This window comes from Carcharhinus amblyrhynchos, chromosome 7 (genome assembly GCF_965287045.1).
Source record: "Carcharhinus amblyrhynchos chromosome 7, sCarAmb.v2.hapA, whole genome shotgun sequence".
Classification (NCBI taxonomy): Eukaryota; Metazoa; Chordata; class Chondrichthyes; order Carcharhiniformes; family Carcharhinidae; genus Carcharhinus; species Carcharhinus amblyrhynchos.
Window position 1 is genome coordinate 113,272,793 of NC_137330.1, and position 21,749 is coordinate 113,294,541.

General features: G+C 43.5%; 1 protein-coding gene and 1 long non-coding RNA gene across 6 annotated transcripts in view; one reads left to right on the forward strand and one right to left on the reverse strand.

Moving 5' to 3' along the window:
- The window catches only part of LOC145345225 (uncharacterized), a 790,615-nt gene that overhangs the window by 660,629 nt on the left and 108,237 nt on the right, over window positions 1-21,749 (reverse strand). The gene's annotated exons all lie outside the window — the stretch shown is intronic.
- Window positions 6,978-21,749, forward strand: part of LOC145345561 (uncharacterized) — a 116,757-nt gene continuing 101,985 nt past the window's right edge. For 4 of the 5 annotated variants that reach the window (XM_080193395.1, XM_080193396.1, XM_080193399.1 and 1 more), the window contains exon 1: window positions 6,978-7,437. In XM_080193395.1, coding sequence (XP_080049521.1) covers window positions 7,369-7,437 — 69 coding nt within the window. In that variant the 5' untranslated portion in view covers window positions 6,978-7,368. Of the gene's footprint in view, window positions 7,438-8,604; window positions 8,691-21,749 lie in introns of all 5 variants that reach the window. The other variant, XM_080193398.1, reaches the window with a different exon arrangement.

Here is a 21,749-nt window from a genome sequence, read left to right on the forward strand (position 1 = left end):
TAGCTCTTGGGGCTAAAGGGATCAAGGGATATGGGGGGGAAGGAGGGATCAGGATATTGAATTCGATGATCAGCCATGATCAAAGTGCAAGGCAGCAGAGCTCATGTCCCACGAATGAATACAAAAAAGAGATAGGTCAGTCAGTAACATTGTATTTACCTTCCTAACTGCCAACTGAACCCGCACATTAACCTCAAGAGAATCTCGGACAATGACTCCCACGTCCCTTTGTGTTTCTGATTTCCTAAACATTTTCCCATTTACAAAATAGCCTACTCCTCCTTCCAAAGTGCATAATCTCACACTTTTCCACATGGGTGGAAAAGATGGTTTATCTTATGAGAAAAGATTGAGCAAGTTGGGCCTAAACCTGTTGGAGTTTACAAGACTGAGAGGTGATCCTATAGTGCAGAAGGAGGCCACTTGGCCCATCAAGCATGCACTGGCAACAATCCCACTCAAACCATAACCCCCTGTATTTACCTAGGTAGGCTCCATGACACTAAGGGGCCATTTAGCTTGGCCAATCCACCTGCAAATTTTTTGGGGTGTGGGGGGAAAATGGAGCACCTGGAGGAAGCCCACGCAGACATGGGGAGAACATGCAGACTCCGCATAGTAACCCAGGCCAGAACTGAACCCGGGTCCCTGCTACTGTGAGGCGGCAGCACTAACCACTGTGCCGCCATGTCGCCCTTTCTTTTTTGAAATCTTTTTGATCATATAGGTTGCGAGTTTACTCTCCATTCACACCACGCTCCTGCTGCAGTGAAGACGGAGAATATGGCGACAAGCCAAATCTCCGTTTACTGCGATGAGATTTGTGAAATCCAGCTGGCATGAACGGTTGGAAAATTCCGGCCACAAGATTCTGAGCGGGTTTGACAGAGTGGCTGACTGGACGCTTTTCTTGAGGGGGAGTTTAGAAAAAAATTAAAATCATATGTCTCCCATTTCAGACAGAGACGAAGAGGATTTTTTTGTTGATAGTCTGTAGAATTCTCTTCCACAGAGAGCAATGTGCTGGGGCGAGGTGACTTCTTGCAAGCTGTCCCTAATCCCATCTTTTATTCCCGTTTTATGCTCATAAGGGAAAAACATGCTTAGACTATTAAGTTGGACAATCAGACATGATCATGATAGATGGTGGAGCAGGCTCGAAGGGCCAAATGGCCTCCTCCTGTTCCTATCTTCCATGTTTCTTAAAACGGAACTGCAATTCTTCTCCTAACTGGTTTTTCTCTTTTATCTGTAATTGTAACACCATATTCTGTGCCCTCTCCTTTCCTTCTCCCCTATGTACTCCATGAAGGCTGCATTTTTTTCTGTATAGTACACAAGAAACACTGTATCCCAATACATGTGACAATAATAAATCAAATCAAATCAAGTATCAGCGGAGGCTGGATTATTCAAGGCTGAGTTAGCCAGATTTTTAATTGAACTAAATTAAATAAATTGAACTAGAAAGGGTGCAGAAAAGATTTTCTGAGATGCTACCGAAACTTGATGGTTTGAGTTATAAGGAGAGGCTGCAAAGACTGGGATTTTTTTCCCTGGAGTGTAGGAGGCACAGGGGCAATCTTATAGAGGTCCGTAAAATAACGAAGGGCAGAGATAGTCAGTATCTTTTCCCAAAGGTAGGGGAGTCTAAAACCAGAGGGCATAATTTTAAGGTGCGACGGGAAAGATACAAAAGTGTCCAGAGAGACAATTTTTTCACACAGAGGGTGGTGAGTGTCTGGAACGAGCTGCCAGTGGTAGTAGTAGAGGCGGTTACAACTTTGTCTTTTAAAAAACATTTAGACAGTTACATAAGTAAGATGGGTATAGAGGGATATGGGCCAAATGCGGGCAATTGGGAGTGGCCAAGTGGTAAAATCTGGGCGGCATGGACAAGTTGAGCTGAAGGTCATGTGTTCCTATGCTGTAAACTTCTATGACTCTAAGATTATGACAAGGGATTTGAGGGTTTTGGGGGGCAGACAGGAAAGTGGTGTTAAGGCTACAATGAGAAACAGCCATGACCTTATTGAATTGTGAAGCAGACACGAGGGGCTGAATGGCCTACTCCTGCTCCTATTTCTTGTATTCGTGTGCTGTGCGCTCCTCAGCACCCCTCCACTCGCTCCCTTGCTTGGTGGTAATGATAGACGGATTTGCCAGACCATCATGAGTTTTGGACACTGCAGCTGACTGCTGCTGCAGCTACTGAGGGACTGCACCAACTCATGGAACCCAGTTTTGAGCTGCTACATGCATTCTGAAAGAGTGTGTGCAATTTCTTTTGTTGCAAATATATACTTTATTCACAAAATATCTGAAGGAAACATTACAAAATAATGCAAATTGTCATAACAGGAAAGTACAATGATATTCACAATTTGTTGAGAGGTTCAATAGCACTCTTAGGTGCTTCAGTTCAGTGATGAGAACATTACAAACATCTCAATATTTTCATTACAGGGAGTGCATTTCAGTTTAAACTATAAACAAAATCCTTGAATCCTTTGTCATAGAGTCTTAGAGTCATAGAGGTTTACAGCACAGAAACAGGCCCTTCAGTCCAACTTGTTCATACCACCCATATTTTACCACTAAGCTAGTACCAATTGCCCGCATTTGGCCCATATCCCTCTATACTCATCTTACCATGTAACTTTTGGCAAAGGGTTGTCTGGACTTGAAATGTCAGCTCTTTTCTCTCCTTACAGATGCGGACAGACCGGCTAAGATTTCCCAGCATTTTCTCTTTTGGTTTCAGATTCCAGCTTCCGTAGTAATTGCTTTTACCCATGTAACTGTCTAAGTGCTTTTTAAAAGACAAAGTTGTACCCGCCTCTACCATACCTCTGGCAGCTTGTTCCAGACACTCACCACCCTCTGTGTGAAAAAATTGCCCCTCTGGACCCTTTTGTATCTCCCTCCTCTCACCATCATGTGGTGCTCTGTGATGCTTTTTTGAGTTGATTTGATTTATCATTGTCACATTTATTAATATACAATGAAAAGTATTGTTTCTTGCGTGCTATACAGACAAAGCATACTGTTCATAGGGAAGGAAACGAGAGAGTACAGAATGTAGTGTTACAGTCATAGCTAGGGTGTAGGGAAGGATTAACTTAACATAAGGTGGGTTCATTCAAAAGTCTGACAGTAGCAGGGAAAAAGCTGTTCTTGAGTCGGTTGGTACATGACCTCAGACTTTTGTAACTTTTACCTGATGGAAGTAGATGGAAGAGGATATGTCCAGGGTATGTGTGGTCCTTGATTATGCTGGTTGCTCTTCCGAGGTAGTGGGAAGTATAGACAGAGTCGATGGATGGGAGGCTGGTTTGCATGATGGATTACTTGTGGGCTTGGACAGAGCAGGAGTCAAACAAAGCTTCAATACAGTTATATACAGCTAGGATCATGTACACAGTTTGAGGTGTTTTACCCAGCTACCAGCCCCTCGCTGTGAAAGTTTAAGTTTATTTATTCGTGTCACAAGTTGGTTTACATTAACACTGCAATGAAATTACTGTGAAAATCCCCTAACCGCCACACTCCGGCACCTGTTCAGGTACACTGAGGGAGAATTTAGCATGGCCAATGCACCTAACCAGAATGTCTTTCAGACTGTGGGAGGGAATCAGAGCACCCGGAGGAAACCCACACAGACACAGAGAGAACATACAGACTCCACACAGAGAGTGACCCAGTTGAACCCGGGTCCCTGGCACTGTGAGGCACCAATGTTATGCTATCGTGCCACTGTGTACATTGGCTGAAAGGCCCTAAGTGACCTTTCCCCTTGGCAGCAGTTACCCCAAGCTTGAGTATGTCTCAGCACTCAACACTCAGTCAAAATATTTTACTCCAATCTTAAAGTTACAAGACCAATGTGCAAAGTGGATAGGGCAGACCTGGGCCCATCTCTGAGCTCTGACAAGGTGTCATCCAAACTCAAAATGTTGGCTCTATTCTCTGTCCCTCTGTCCGACCTGCTGAGATTTTCCAGCATTTTCTGTTTTTGTTTCAGATTCCAGCAACCGCAGTATTTTGCTGTCCTTGGCAAACAGGATTAAGGAAAATTCCAAGGCATTTTATACGTATGTAAAGGGTAACCAGGGGAAGGATTGGCCCACTCAAGGATAATGGAGGGAATCTATGCACGGAACCAGAAGAAATGGGAGAGATACAAAATGAATACTTTGCCTCAGTATTCACCAAAGAGAGGGACTTGCTGGATGAGGGACCTAGGATAAGGTGTGTAGATAGTCTGGGTCACGTCGATATCAATTAGGAGGAGGTGTTGGGTGTCTTAAAAAGCATTGAATAGATAAATTCCCAGGGCCTGGTGGGATCTAAACCAGAATACTGAGGGAGGCAAGGGTGGAAATTGCTGGGGCCTTGACAGAAATCTTTGTATCCCCATTGGTTGCAGGTGAAGTTCCAGCGGACTGGAAGATAGCCAATGTTGTTCTTTTGTTTAAAAAGGGCAGCAGGAAATTATAGGCCAGTGAGCCTGATGTCAGTGGTGGGGAAATTATTGGAAAAGATTTCTAGGGACAGCATGTACTCAGATTTGGAAACAAATTGACTTATTAGTGATATACAGCATGGTTTTGTGAAGAGGAGGTCTTGCCTCACTAACTTGATCGAGTTTTTCAAGGAAGTGACGAAGGTGATAGATGAGAGAAAAGCAGTAGATGTTGTCTACATGGACCTCAGTAAAGCCTTTGACAAGGTCCCTCATGGTAGACTGGTGCAAAAGGTGAAGTCACAGGGGATCAGATGAGAGCTGGCAAGATGGACACAGCACTGGCTTGACCGTAAAAGACAGAGGGTAGCAGTAGAGGGGTGCTTTTCTGAATGGAAGGCTACGACTAGCGGTGTTCCACAAGGATCAGTTCTGGGGCCTTTGTTGTTCGTAGTATACATAAATGATTTGGAGGAAAATGTAGCTGGTCTTGATTAGTAAGTCCACAGACAACACAAAAATTGATGGAGTTGAGGATAGTGAAGAGGATTGTCACAGGATAAAGCAAGGTACAGTTGGAGACTTGGACAGAGAAATGGCAGATTGGTCGGGGTACTGAGTATAAAAATTGGCAAACCGCACTGCAGCTGTACAGAACTTCACTTAGACCTCACTTGGAATATTCTGTACAATTCTGATCACCTTACTATCAGAAGGATGTGGATGCTTTGGAGACGGTTGGACAGAGTGGATAGTCAGATGCTCTTTCCTAGGGTAGAAAAGTCAAGTACTAGTGGACATAGGTTTAAGGTGCGTGGGGAAAAGTTTAGAGGAGATGGGCGAGGCAAATCTTTTACGCAGAGGGTGGTGAATGTCTGGAACGTGCTGCCTAGGGAAATGGTGGGAGCAGTTATGATAGTGACACTTAAGGGGCAACAAGACAAATACATGAATAGGATGGGAATGGAAGGATATTGTAGGTGCATATGGTTTTAGTTTAGGCAGACCTCATGTTCGGCGCAGGCTTGGAGGGCCAAAGGACCTATTTCTGTGCTGTACTGTTCTTTGTTCTTTTACCCAAATCCATTCCTTGCTTGCTCCAAAAACCAAATTCGCATTGCATTCAATTCATTTTGATTTGATTTATTATTATCACATGTATTAACATACAGTGAAAAGTATTGCTTCTTGCACACTATACAGACAAAGCATACTGTTCATAAAGAAGGAAAGGAGAGAGTGCAGAATGTAGTGTTACAGTTAGTGCTAGGGTGTAGAGAAAGATCAACTTAATGCAAGGTAAGTCCATTCAAAACCCTGACAGCAGCAGGGAAGAAGCTGTTCCCAAGCCTCAGGCATTTGTATCTTTTTCCCGAAGGAAGTAGGTGGAAGAGAGAATGTCCGGATACATGGGAGCCTTAATTATGCTGGCTGCTTTGCCGAGACATTGGGAAGTGTAGACAGAGTCAATGGATGGGAGGCTGGTTTGCGTGGTGGACTGGGTTCATGGTCCTCACAAAGTAAAGTTAAAGTTTATTTATTCCTGTCACAACTGCAATGAAATTACTGTGAAAATCCCCGAGTCGCCACATTCCAGCACCTGTTCAGGTACACTGAAGGCGAATTTAGCACAGCCAATGCACCTAACCAGCACATCTTTCAGACTGTGGAAGGGAAACCGGAGCACCTGGAAGAAACCCGTGCTGCCAAGGGGAGAACGTGCAGACTTCACACAGTGACCCAAGCTGGGAATCAAACGCTGATCCTTGGAGCTGTGAGGATACAGTGCTAACCACTGTGCCATCCGGATCCAAGCTGACAAGATAAGGCATTGCATCTTGGGCTTGCTCTCAGCCAAAAGGCTGAAATTGAAGGAGACCATTCAGCCCAGTTTAGCTGTGCTGGCTCTTTAAATGATTAGTCCCTCTGCCTCTTCCTCAGTCTTCATTTTAAAGTAATGTGCCCTTTAACAAATCTGTGTATACATACAGACAGGTATACCTGCAGAATTGCATGCATTACTTTTCACAAGAATTGCTACATCACTTACAAAACCAGAGATTCAAAGTGGGGATACCGGCGTGCGCTGACTGGGAGTTCAAACACAAAGTTCCCATTACAAATTAGCACCTCCAAACTGGTGCACAGCCCCAGACAGCTAATGTGTTACAATTACCAACAGGGGGTGTCAAAAGTACAAGATTTAAAGGATAGAGAGGGCTTCTTTCAGATTTAACTCCGCCCCGAGGGCTGATGCTTGGCTTTTTTCCCCTCCTTTTTTTTAATATATATATTTATCTTGACCGGCTACTGAAGGGGGTTCAGTTTTATTCCTTAAGTTTCAGGTCACTGCTAGTTGGTGGAGAGCTAAGCATAGACATTCGCGTCTTAACATTACCCCCCCCGGGAGGGGGGGTGTCCACGTTTTCTGCGTAAAGACTGCTTCCTCATTGACCCTCCCCCATTCAAACATCATTAAAACCTCCAGCAGCCTGTGCGAGGAAAGAGAGAGAGAGAGTGTGTGTCTATATATGTATGCAGCTCCTGGGATCTATAAGGAGAAGATCTCTTGTTATCCTTAAGCTGCGGATCGTTCTTATTCCAACCCCCACAACACACACACACACACACACATAACCCACTTCCCATTGCATCGTTTAACAGGGGTGGCGGGACTGAGAAGGAGACGGCCAGAAAGAGTCAGTGGTGTGCAAAATCAACAAGTTTAGTATTGGCAATCTCTCTCTTGTGTGTGTGTGTGTGTCTGTGTGGGAGGAAGAGGAGGAGAAGAGGGGGGCAGGATCCTTGTCTCAACTGACTGATACCACACACCTTTCTTCTTTATTTTTGATGTTTCGACTTTTGTGAACAGTTGGGTGCTTTTTTTTCGTTTGTTCTACAACATGCTGAAGATCCTCACCAAGAAACTCAGGGCGCAGACTCTGAACGAGATCCAACCCTTTCAAGTTAAGGTGAGCCTGATTTGTCGCTTTTACAACTTTCTGTTGCATTGTGACTAACCTTGTCAGTTTATGAATGGGCCGTGTGACACATGCGAGGGAAGTAGTCACGCTCATGTCCCTCTTTCTCTGAACGTACCAACTATTGATTTGATTTATTATTGTCACATGTATTAGCATACAGTGAAAAGTATTGTTTCTTGTGAGCTATATAGACAAAGCATACCATTCATAGAGAAGGAAAGGAGAGAGTGCAGAATGTAGTGTTACAGGCATAGCTACGGTGTAGAGAAAGGTCAACTTAAAGCGAGGTAGGTCCATTCAAAAGCCTGATGACAGCAGAGAAGAAATTGTTCTTGAGTTGATTGGTATGTGACCTCAGACTCTTGTATCTTTTTCCCAATGGAAGTATCTCCGGGGTGCCTGGGGCCCTTAATTATGCTGGCTGTTTTTTCCGAGGCAGCGGGAAGTGTAGACCAAGCCACTCGATAGGAGGCTGGTTTGCTTGATGGACTGAGCTATTTTCACAATTCTTTGTAGTTTCTTGCAGTCTTGGTCGGAGCAGGAGCCGTACCAAGCTGTGATACATCCAGGAATGGTGCATCTGTAAAAGTTGGTAAAAGTCGTGTTAAGAGTTAGTTAATTATTCAATTATCTTGGTGGATGACCAGATATAAATGCTAGTTAATCATCAATTTTCAAAGAAAAAACATTGAAAAAATATTTAACCCGTTTCTTAATTGACCCCAGTTTAAATTGATAAATCAGCATTGAGGGTGGCACAGTGGTTAGCACTGCTGCCTCACAGCTCCAGGGTCGCTGCCTGCGTGGAGTCTGCACATTCTCCCTCTGTCTGCTTGGGTTTCCTCTGGGTGCTCCGGTTTCCTCCCACGGTCTGAAGGATATGCTGGTTAGATGCATTGGCCATGCTAAATCCTCAGTGTATTCGAACAGACGCCGGAGTGTGGCGACTGGAGGATTTTTACACAATAACTTAATTGCAAAGTTAATGTAAGCCTTACTTGTGACTAATAAATAAAGAGAGATATCTTATGTGTAGATATTGAACATTTTTAGTTGTACGTTGAGACAATTTGATAAAGTGTCATATTGGTTAATATTTTGTGGATAAGGACTGCTTCATTTATTGTTTCCCTTTTTTATTTGCCTCATTTACAGCTCTCTAATCTGAAGTAGGGAATTCTCGTTCAGTTCTGGTGAGCTGCAAGGAGCTCTGAAGGGTTGGGATGAGGTTCACTGGAGAGGTAGATGGTGTTTAACATGTTGACCTATTTGAAAGCTGCTGAATGTGTTGAGGGATTGGCTGTTAGTGAGCCCAGATGTAAAGTGTACCCACTCGCTGTGCTACAGAGTGGTTGGTTGGAGTTGGCCTGTCTTCCTATTCACCACCTGTCTCATCTGCTCCCTGCCCCTCCCATTCCAGCTCCTGGTCTTTCTGAAAAGTAGTTTTCCACTTCTGCCAGGAAGAAATTAACGTTTTTAAAGCTTCCACTTCATTTGTTAGTCACGAATAAGGCTTACATTAATACTGCAATGAAGTTACTGTGAAAGTCCCCTAGTTGCCACACTCCAGTGCCTGTTCGGGTGCACTGAGGGAGAATTTAGCATGGCCAATGCACCTAACCAGCACATCTTTGGGAGATGCAAAAGGTCCAGAGAGGCAATTTCTTTCACATAGTGGGTAGTTAGTGTTTGGAATGAGCTGCCAGAAGTTGTAGTAGAGGCAGGTACAGTTTTTTGTCTTTTAAGAAGCATTTAGATAGTTACATGGATACGATGGGTATAGAGGGATATGGGCCAAATGTGGGCAACTGGGATTAGTTCAATGGTTGAAAAAAAAAGGTGGCGAGGACAAGTTGGGCTGAAGGGCCTGTTTCCATGCTGTAAATCTCTGAGTCTATGAGTCTGGATGATCCTTCATCAGAGGTAACCTTGGATGTTGTGTCCCTTTCTAAAAATGTTTGGGCACAGAAACTGGAGCATCCGGAGGAAACGCACACAGACACGAGAATGTGCAGTCTCTGCACTCAGTGACCCAAGCCAGGAATCGAACCCAAGTCCCTGGTGCTGCAAGGCAGCAGTGCTAACCGCTGTGGTGAGAGTTTTTATTCATTCACAAAATACGGATGTTTGTTGCTCATCACTTGGCTTGTTTGTCCATTTCAGAGGGCAATTGAGAGTCAACCACAATACTATGGGTCTGGAGTCACTTGTAGGCCAGGTCAGACAAGGATGGCAGATTTCCTTCTCTAAGGGGCATTAGAGAATCAGATGGGTTTTTATGACAATCAACAATGGTTTCATGGTGATCATAAGACTTTTAGTTCCAGATTTATTTTATTGGATTCATATTTCACCACCGGCCATGATGGGATTTGAACCTGGGTCCCCAGAGCATTACCTTAGGTTTCTGGATTACAATACCATTCCTTCCCTAAAGGGAAGGAAAGGATTGGCACATGAGCTGGTCTGCATTGCTGCTATTCTTTCTGGGTGAGGTGTGTCTCTGGATACCAGAGAATGGAGATCAGTCATAGGGCGTGGAGTGTGTTTATTGAAACTGTAGCCCAACGTGATCAGTCTGAGAACCCTTACATATCCTCACTAATGAGGATTTGCTGGCATTGGCAGGTTGATTTAAATGGTCACCTTGCTACCACAAGGAGTAGTTGCGTTGAGTAGCATTGGCATGTTGAACACATGAGAGGGTAAGAACGAGATGGATTTGTTGATGAGGTGGGGGCTGAAACATGGCCATGTGACTGGCATGGCTCAGTTGGGCCGAATGGCTCGTTTCTGTGCCCAAACATTTTCAGAAAGGGACACAACATCTAAGGTTATCTCTGACCAAGGGTCATCCAGTCTCATAGACATAGAGGTTTACAGCATGGAAATAGGCCCTTTGGCCCAACTTGTCCTTGCCACCCTCTTTTCCAACCACTGAGCTAGTCCCAATTGCCTGCATTTGGCCCATATCCCTCTACATCCATCTTACCCATGTAACTGTTTAAATGCTTTTTAAAAGACAAAATTGTATCTGCCTCTACTATAACCTCTGGCAGCTCATTCCAAACACTAACCACCCACTATGTGAAAGAAATTGCCCCTCTGGACAATTTTGTATTTCTCCCCTCTCACCTTAAACCTATGCCCTCTAGTTTTAGACTCCCCTACTTTTGGGAAAAGATGTTGACTGTCTACTTTATCTATGCCTCTCATCATTTTAAAGATCTCTATAAGATCACCCCAAAGCCTCCTATGTTCCAGAGAAAAAAATACCAGTCTATCCAGCCTCTCCTTCTAACTCAAACCATCAAGTTCCAGTAGCATCCTAGTTCGACAGATGCTGTAAGACCTGCTGAGATTTTCCAACATTTTCTGTTTTTGGTTTCTGATTCCAGCATCTGCAATATTTTGCTTTTACTCAATCTGGTTACCTCTCCTTACTTAACATTGGCCATTGCATGGCTGACCTGGACTGCAAGCCATTTGACAGTCAGTCAGTTTTAATGGTGGCACAGTGGTTAGCACTGCTTCCTCACAGCGCCAGGGACCTGGGTTCGATTCCTGGCTTGAGTCACTGTCTGTGTGGAGTTTGCACATTCTCCTCGTGTCTGTGTGGGTTTCCTCCCACAGTCCAAAAATTGCGGGTTAGGTTGATTGGCCGTGCTAAATTGGTCCTTAGTGTCAGGGGGACTACTTAGAGTAAATGAGGGCTATGGGAAAAGGGGCTGAGTGGGATTGTGGTTGGTGTAGACTCAATGGACCCAGTAGCCTCCTTCCTCACTGTAGAGGTTTTATGGTTTTGGGGAGGTAATGGTCACAATCCTGTGCATCTCAGCTATTCCAGATGTGAGGCAGTTACAATCTCTCTAAGATTGTCCTGGTGTCTCTGGAAAGGAAAGATTAACCCAAGAGATAAATCACGGGCGCAGACAACAAAGTTGTGTTATTTTATTTAAATCATTTTTTGAATAATTTTATTTGCTCAACAAAAAATTGGAGATAAGAAAGGGTTGTTTAATTGGATGATTCCTGACTGCCAATTAGCAAATCATAGAATCCCTACAGTGCAGAAGAGGCCATTCGGCCCATCGAGTCTGCACTGACTCCCTGACAGAGCATCTTACCTAAGCCCTATTCCCCCCCCACTCCTGCACTATCCCCATAACCCCACACATTTACCTTGGCTAATCCATTTAACCTACACATCCTGGGAACTTAAGGGACAATTTATCATGGTGAATCAACCTAACCTGCATACCTTTGGACTGCGGGAGGGAACCGGAGCACTGGGCGGGAATGAAGAGGCTCTTTGCTTTCCACTTGGTTTGGGAGAGTACATGGAAGAGCACTTGAAATGTCAGAATATTCAAGGATGTGGGTGAAGTGCTGGAAAATGAGATTAGTATAGACTTAGTGTAGTTATGTTGTTGTGGACTCGGTAAGCTGAAGAGCCTAGTCTACACTGTATAACACTATCTGTGTAACTCCATACATTTAGCATGGCTAATCCTCCTAACCTACACATCTTGGGACTGTGGGAGGAAACCAGAGTACCTGGAGGAAACCCACGGAGACATGGGGAGAACGTGCAAACTCCACACAGACAATGACCCAAGTTGGGAATCGAACCCAGGTCCCTGGCGCTATCAGGCAGCAGCAGTAACCACTGTGCCACTTTGTGGCCTATTATCCTCACTGTATTCTGACTGTTGGAAGTCATGGGTTTGGAACAAACTGTCAGAGGAGGCTCTGGCAAGTTGTTGCAGTACATCTTGTATCACTCTATCTCTACAATTAATATTAATCTGTATAAAAGTAATCAGGCTGAATCACCAACAACCCTTAGCCACGTTGATGAATTCTTCAGAGATCAGTTGATGGACTGTGCCTTTGGAGGATAATGTTGTTTTAGTCGAGACAATGTGCCATTATGTGATTGTTGCTGATTGGAGTAGATATGATCTCACAGTTTACCTAGGTGATTGTCTGCTTTCTGCATTGGTACAGCAGCAACAAATGCCTTACCCTGACGTGAGGGGCCCACCAGCATGCTTATAGCATGAAGGAATTCTCTTCAGCTTCAGCCGATTTAAAGTGACAGGGGCCCACTTGTGTCAATAAATTGGAGATTGCGTCCGGCCTTGAGAATTTAAAACCGCCCCTTCTTTCTGACTGTACCATCCAAGGTGCAAATCCTTGGGTAATACTAGATCTTCGAGTCATAGAGTCGTACAGTGCAGTAAAGACCATTCGGCCCATCGAATCTGCACCGACAATAACTGCCACTAAAGGCACGCCAATTCCATTTTCGTGCATTTGTCCCATATCCTTGAATGTTAAAATATTTCAAATGCTCATGCAAATGTTTTTCGCTGTAATGTGTTGTCCATATCCCCTGATTTCATTGATCTGTATTAGTACATATTAAGCAATAACTCATACATGTGACCATGTGGATTTAGGAGCAAGAGAAGGCCATCCTCCTCCACACCCGAGAACCTGTTTAGCTGCTTGGTAAGATCATGGTTGGTTTGATTGTGCCTTCACCTCTATTGTCTTTTATACCAATCATCCCCCCCCACTCCACCCGCCTCCGCCAACCCTGATATACGCTTTGACTCCAAATCAATGAAGAATCTTATCCAATGCGACTTATTTGATTTGGTTTATTTATTGCCACATGTATTAGGACGCAGTGAAAAGCATTATTTCTTGCCTGCTATACAGACGGTGCATACCATACATAGAGAACGAAAGGAGAGAGTGGAGAATATAGCATTCCAGTCTTAGCTAGGGAGTAAGGAAAGATCAATTTGATGCAAGGTAAGTCCATTCAAAAATGGAGAAGAAGCTGTTCTTGAGTCGGTTGGTACGTGACCTCAGACTTTTCTATTTTTTTCCCTACTCCAATCAGCAACAATCACATAATGGCACATTGTCTCGACTAAAACAACATAACCCTCCAAAGGCACAGTCTATCAACTGACCTCTGAAGAATTCATCAACGTGGCTGAGGGTGGTTGATGATTCAGCCTGATTACTTTTATACAGATTAATATTAATTGTAGAGATACAGTGATACAAGATGTACTGCAACAACTTGTCTGAGCCTCCTCTGACAGTTTGTTCTAAATCCATGACTTCCAACAGTCAGAATACAGTGAGGGTAATAGGCCACATCAAAGTGGCACAGTGGTTAGTGCTGCTGCCTCACAGTGCCAGGGACCTGGGTTCGATTCCCAACTTGGATCGTTGTCTGTCTGGAGTTTGCACGTTAGAACCACAGAAAATTACAGCTCAGAAACAGGCCTTTTGGCCCTTCTTGTCTGTGCCGAACCATTTTTTGCCTAGTCCCACTGACCTGCACTTGGACCATATCCCTCCACACCCCTCTCATCCATGCACCCGTCCAAGTTTTTCTTAAATGTTAAAAGTGACCCCACGTTTACCACTTTATCCGGTAGCTCATTCCACACTCCCACCAGTCTGTGCGTGAAGAAGCAACCCCCCCACCCCCACCACCCCTAATATTCCCTTTAAACTTTTCTCCTTTTCACCCTTAACCCATGCCCTCTGGTTTTTTTTCTCCCCTAGCTGCAGTGGAAAAAGCCTGCTTGCATTCACTCTATCTACCATCAAAATCTTATACACATTCTCCCCCTGTCTGTGTGGGTTTCCTCCGGATGCTTCGGTTTCCTCCCACAATCCCAAGACTTGTAGGGGTACGTGGAGTCCTTGATTATGCTGGCTGCTTTTCCGAGACCGTGGGAAGTGTAGACAGTGTCAATGGATGGGAGGCTGGTTTGTGTGACAGACTGGACTTTGTTCACAATTCTTTGTAGTTTCTTGCAGTCTTGGGCAGAGCAGGAGCCATACCAAGCTGTGATACAACCAGAAAGAATACTTTCTATGGTGCATCTGTAAAAGTTGGTGAGAGTTGTAGCAGGCATGCCAAATTTCCTTAGCCTTCTGAGAAATTTGAGGCATTGGTGGGTTTTCTTAACTATAGTGTCAGCGTGGGGGGGGGGCCAGAAGATTGCTGGTGATCTGAACACCTAGAAACCTAAAGCTCTTGACCATTCCCATTTCATCCTCATTGATGTAGACAGGGACGTGTTCTCCTCTATGCTTCCTGAAGTCAATGACAATCTCTTTCATTTTTTTGATATTGTGGGAGAGGTTATTGTCACTGCACCAGTTTACCAGATTCTCAATCTCTTTCCTGTACTCTATCTCATCATTGTTTGAGATCCAACTCACTACGGTGGTGTCATCAGCACACCTGAAAATCGAGTTGAAGGGGAATTTGGCCACACAAGTGTATAAGGAGTATAGTAAGGGGCTGAGTACAGAGTCTTGTGGGGCGCTAGTATTGAGGATGATTGTGGAAGAGGTGTTGTTGCCTATTTTTACTGATTTCGTTTGTGGGTTAGGAAGTCTAAGATCTAGTATTCAAAATACGCCAGGGAGCCTGGTTTGATTCCCGGCTTGGGTGACCTGTCTGTGCAGAGTCTGCACGTTCTCCCTGTGTCTGCGTGGGTTTCCTCCCCCCCCCGCCCCCCCCATCTGAAAAATGTCTGGTTCGGTGTATTGGCCGTGTTAAATTCTCCCTCTGTGTACCCGAACAGGAGCCTGAGTGTGGCGACTAGGGGATTTTCACAGTAACTTCATTTGCAGTGTTAATGTAAGCCTACTTGTGACACTGATAAATAAACTTTAAAAATCTTAAACTTGATGTGGCAGTGTCAAACCCTGATTACAATCCTGAGGATGTTCTAAAACATTAGAGAAGCTACATAAATACAAGTTGTGCCTGTCATCCCAAGTGGCTATTTCTTATGTTGTGTGATGCTTCCCTGATTCTGTAAAGAAATGTGTATATTTAATATATACTCCCAAAATGATGACCTGGATTTGTATGGCATCGTATCATGATGCCCGAGAGTGCTTTACAGCCAGTTAAGTACCCTTTGTTGACATGTGGTGAATGTTGTAATGTTGGAAATGTGGGCAGGTAGGTGGTGCACAACACCAAGCTCCCGCAAACAGGGGTGGAATGGTGGCACAGTGGTTAGCACTGCTGCCTCACAATGCCCGGGACCTGGGTTCAATTCCAGCCTTGGGCCACTGGCTGTGTGTAGTTTTCACATTCTCCCCTTTTCTGCGTGTGTTTCCTCCGGGCGCTCCAGTTTCTCCCCACACTCCAAAGATGTGCTAATTAGGTTGAATGGCCATGCTAAATTGACCCTAATGTCAGGTGTAAATACCTGGGGTTACAGGAATCGGGTCTGGATGGGATTGTGGTCAGTGCAGACACGATTGGCTGAATGGCCTCCTTCTGCACTGTAGCGATTCTATGACATTATGAAATGACCAGGTAATGTATTCCTTCAAGTGTTTCCCAATGACTGGTACTTTTCACAGGTCTGCAGGTGATTCATCAGCCTCTGCTCTAGATGGCAGTGCGGCTGGAGTCAATAGACCCTTAGCCTAGAAAGGAATTGTGCTCTGTAGAGCCAAATAACAAGAAAATAAGTGTTTTGGAAAAACAAAAAATCCTCTGAACCAGCCTCGACCAAGCTGGCTGGTTTCTTCATTGTGGGAGGGAAGGCCGGATGCCAAGTTAACCCAGTGTGTTAAGCAGCTAGATTGGCAAGGACAGATGCGGAGGAACACCACTTTCTGTTAACATTCAGAGAGAATTGAAGGGAATCAATAACTTTGAAATTGGAGGATGTAGTGGAATGAAAGAATTAACAAAGTTTACTGCTCTTAAATGTCCTTGTAGAGCAACTTCTGTCTCTTTGCCTCACTTTTCTTTATGACACAGTAAGTAGTCTCACAACACCAGGTTAAAGTCCAACAGGTTTATTTGGTAGCACGAGCTTTCAGAGCATTGCCTCTTTATCAGGTGAATGAAGAGTTTGTTTCACAAACAGGGCATATATAGAACAGTACAGCACAGTACAGGCCCTTTGGCCCTCAATGTTATGCCGAGCTATGTCCAAACCCAAGATCAATCTATCCCACTCCCCATAATTCTGGTGTGCTCCATGTGCCTATCCAATAACTGCTTGAAAGTTCCTAAAGTGTCCGACTCCACTATCACAGCAGGCAGTCTATTCCACATCCCAATCACTGAATGAAAAATCTACCTTGGACATCCCTCATATCTCCTACCATGAACCTTATAGTTATGCCCCCTAGTAACAGCTACATCTACCCGAGGAAATAGTCTCTGCACATCCACTCTATCTATCTCCCTCATCATCGTATAAACCTCTATTAAGTCGCCTCTCATGCTCCTCTGCTCTAAAGAGAAAAGCCCCAGCTCCCTCAACCTTTCCTTATAAGACCTACCCTCAAAACCAGGCAGCATCCTGGTAAATCTCCTCTGCACTCTCTCCAAAGCTTCCACATCCTTCTTATAATGAGGTGACTAGAACTGAATACGATATTCCAAATGTGGTCTCACCAATGTCCAGTACAGTTGCAACATAACCTCTTGGCTCTTAAACTCAAACCCCCTGTTAATAAACAATAATATAGTCAAACGCAATTACAAGATAATGGTTGGAATGCAAGTCTTAACAGGTATGATGCTTCATAAAGGCTCCATTATCTAGTATTTCCTTAATATAAAAGCAAAATACTGCAGATGCTGGAATCTGAAACAAAAACAGAAAATGCTGGAAAATCTCAGCAGGTCTGACAGCATCTGTAGAAAGAAAGCAGAGCTAACAGTTCGAGTATGGCTGAACCTTCATCAGAATTATTTTAATACTTCCTTAATTATTTCTGTCTGTAATTTTGTTTTTGCTCCTGTATGGTTGTCTTGGAATGTTTCTTGATGTTAAGAGAACTATGTAAATGCGAGTTGTTGTTGTTGTTGTTGTTGTTTTCCCCCAAGTTGTCACTTGGGCTTCTTCCTGGCTCTTGTCCGGACAAAGGACGATATCAGATGAATCAGGAGAAACTATTCCTCCCACCTGGACACACACAAATGTAGCTTGATTGCCTTCACCATCATGCCTCTTTACAGTAACAGGGATTAGGATTGGCTGAGCGAGTGTGAAGTGTAGCATTTACACTGGCTGGGATTGGAGGATGGCAAGATGACCAAGGTTGACTGTGTTAGATCAACTGCAAGCAGATTAGTATTAGCTGTGTAAGAATGGGCCTTGTTAACTTGTAGTGAACATCTTGACGCCAACTGGGATATTATACATTAAAGCCACAGACCACAGATTAACATTCTCTTAAGATTCTTAAAAGCCTGAAGGCAGATATGTGTGAGGGTGTGAGAGGTCATTTTTATCACATGGAGACATACGAACTAGGGACAGGAGTGGGCCATTTGGCCTTCCAGCGTGTTCTGACATTCAATAAAATCACAGCTGATCTGAGTATAACCTCAGCCCCACATTCCTCCCTGCCCCAATAACCTTTCACCCCCTTGTTAATCAAGAATCGATCTGCGCAGCAGATGGTAGAATTTGAATTCCATACATGAAAAATCTGGAATTAAAAATCTACTGATGACCAAGAAACCATTGTCAGAAAAACCCATCTGGCTCACTAATGTCCTTTAGGGAAGGAAATCTGTCATCCTTACTTGGTCTGGCCTACATGTGACTCCAGAGCCACAGCAATGTGGTTGACTCTCAACTGCCCTCCAAGGGTAACTAGGGACGGGCAATAAATGCTGGCCAGGTAGCAATACCCAAGTCCCATGACTGAATAAGAAAAATATTCAAAGTCTTTGCTTCCATTGCCTTTGGGGTAGAGAGCTCCAGAAACTAATAGAAAACTGTCTCCTCGTGTCTGCCTTAAATGGGTGACCTTTTAGTTTTAAATAGTGACCCCTGATTGTAGACTCTCCCACAAGGGGAATCATCCTTCCTCACGCACCCTGTCAAGGTCCCTCAGAATCTTCTATTTCAAGCAAGATGTGTCTTAACTCCACCGGAGACAAGTTTAGCCAGCTCAATTTTTCTCCCCCAAGAGGGGTGATCTGATAGAAATTTACAAAATTATGAAAGGCATGGATAGAATGGATAATCAGAGTCTTTTTTTCCCATGGTAGAAATGTCAATTACTTGAGGACAAAGGTTTGGAGGAAAGTTTAAAAGGAATGTGAAAAGCAAGTTTTTTTTTACCCAGAGTGTTAAGTGCCTGGAATACCAGAGGAAGTGGTAAAAGTAGATACAATAGCAATATTTAAGAGGCATTTTGACAGGTACAATGAATAGGGAGGGAACAGAGGGATAGGGACTGCATTAGGGGCAAAAGGCCTTTACTTTCGAAAGGCATTATGTGTCCGCACAGGCATAGTGGGCAGAAGGGCCTGTTTCTGTGTTGTACTGTTCTTTGTAAGACAACTTGCCCATTACAGGTATTAGTCTAGTAAACCTTCCTTGAGCATTTTGTTTATTCATTTGTGGGACATGGATGTCACTGGCTGATGTGGATGTGCCAGCGTTGGACTGGGGTAAACACAGTAAAAAGTCTGACAACACCAGGTTTAAGTCCAACCGATTTATTTGATAACACGCTCACTAGCTTTCGGGTTAGTCCCTTTACAGTTTACAGTTAGTCCAGTTTACAGTAATCTGTAAACTGTCTGTGCTTTATACGCTGTGTCTGAGGCCAGAACTCTCCATTCACCTGACAAAGGGACTAACCCAAAAGCTAGTGAGTTTACTATCAAATAAATTGGTTGGACTTAAACCTGGTGTTGTCACACTTTTTACTGTGTCACTGGCTGGCCAGCATTTATTGTCCATCCCTAGTTGCCCTTGTTCAGAGGGCAGTTGAGGGTGAACCACATTGCTGTGGCTCTGGAGTTACATGTCGGCCAGACGAAGTAAGGACGGCAGATTTCCTCCCCTAAAGGAAATTAGTGAACCAGATAGGGTTTTCCATCAATCGGCAATGATTTCACGGTTGTCAGCAGATTTTTAATTTCATATTTTTTTTTAATTGAGTTCAAATCCCACCATCTGCCAGAGCAAGATTCGAACCCAGGTCCCCAGAAGATCAGCTGAGCTTCTGGATTAATAGTCTAGTGATAATACCACTTGGCCATCACCTCCGATGCATTAACGTTTTTCCTTTATTAAGGAGATCAATGTTGTGTATAGACTCCAGGGTAGTCTCACCAATGCCCTTCATAACTGAAGCATAATCTCTCTACTTTTGTACTAAATTCCCCTTGTAATAAACAGTAAAATTCTATAAGCTTTCCCAGTTATTTGCTGCACCTGTATATTAACCTTTTATGACATGCTAAGACACGTAGATCTCTCTGCATCTCAGAGCTCCGCAATCTCTCACTTTAGTTAATATATTTCTTGATTCTCAACTTAGATCTTTACTCACTTAAACTATCTATATCCCTTTGAAGCTGCCTTATGTCCTTCACAACTTAATAGCAAATTTACCTTGGGTCATTTATATAAATTATAAAATGTTGAGGCCCTAGCACTGATCCCTGTGGCACAGCATTTGTTACATCTTGCCAACCAAAAAAATGCCCCATTTATGCCTATGCTGCATCCTGTTAGCTTGCCAAACTTCTGTTAATGCCAGTCCCCAACAGATGGCTGTACGATGGCACAATGGTTAGCATGCTGCCTCACAGCGCCAGAGACTTGGGTCACTGTCTGTGCGGAGCTTACATATTCTCCCTGTGTCTGCATGGGTCTCCTCTGGGTGCTCTGGCTTCCTCCCACAGTCTGCACAACATGCTGGTTAGATGCATTGGCTGTGCTAAATTCTCCCTCAGTGTACCCGAACAGGCGCCAGAATGTGGAGACTAGGGGATTCCCATAGTAACTTCATTGCAGTGTTAATGTAAGCCTACTTGTGACAATAATAAACTTACGTTACCCCATACACCATGAGCTTTTCTTTCCTGCAATGACCTCTGATGTGGCACCTTATTAAATGTTTTCCGGAAACCTAAGTACAGTATATCTGCAGGGTCCCCCTTATCCACATCACATGCTAGTTCTTTAAGGAGCTCCAACAAATTTGCCCAACATGAGTTCCCCTTCACAAAACCATGTTGACTCTTCCTGGTTACCTTGATTTTTTTTCAAGGGCCCTGCTATAATCTCCTTAATAGCTTCTAACATTTTCAGTATGACAGACGTTAAGCTAACTGGCTTGTAATTTCCTGCCTTCTGTCTTTTTTGAATGACAAAGTTATATTTGCTAATTTCCAATCACCTTCCCTGAATCGAGGGGAATTTTGGAAAATTAAAATCAATGCATCAACTATTTCACTAGCTGATTCTTTTAAGACTCTAGCCTACATAGGGACTGAAAAATCAAATAGGCAAAGGTAGCTTGATGAGGAGTTCACAAGATGCTTTCCATATAGTTTCATAGAATAGCATGTTCTATGAGAGCAGGTTTTACTGAACTGGATATTGTGCAATGAGATAGGATTAATTGGTAACTTCAGTGAAGGCTTCACCAGACAGCAACAGTATATCAGGACCTGAGCATCTCTCAGCCCACAGCACCACCAATCTACTCAATATCACTTCCCTGGTGCTTGTAATTTTCTCAGAATTTCTCGCTCACTCCTATTTGCTGATTCCCAGCTATTTCTAGGATGTGATGTTAATTGTATCTTCTATAGTGAAGACTGATGCAATTCATCTGCTCTCTCCTTTCCCTCATTTTTCCCTCATTAATTCCCAGATTCATTTCCTCTCAGACTAACAGTTGTTTTATTAATTACTTTCTATTTTCAAATATCCATAGAAGCTCTTGCTATCTGTTTTTTTTACACTCCTAGCTAGATTTCTAACTCTTGATTTCTCCCCTTATTAATTTTTAGTAATTCATTTTTTTAATATTCTGTCCCATCTTTTGACCTTCTGCCTATCCTTGTACAATTATGTTTTTTCTTTAACTTTGATAATATCAATCTTTAACTGTTTGGTTAATAACGGATGGTGGGTCTTCCCGTTGGAGTTTTTTCTTTCTGATTGAAGTGTATCTGTTCTGAAAGAACCTGCTGAATGCCTGCCACTGTATCTTTATCCCTTTATCTAAATTGCCAGTTCATTTCAGCTGACTCTGCTTTCATATCCTCTTAATCACCTTTTATTTAAGTTTAAAACACTACTCTTGGAGTGAATCTTCTGTCCCTCAAACTGAATGTAAAATTCAATCATACTATGATCACTGCTACCTGGTGAAACCTTCACTGAAGTTTCAATTAATCCTATCTCATTGAACAATATCCAGTTCAGTAAAACCTGCTCTCTGGCTCCAGAACA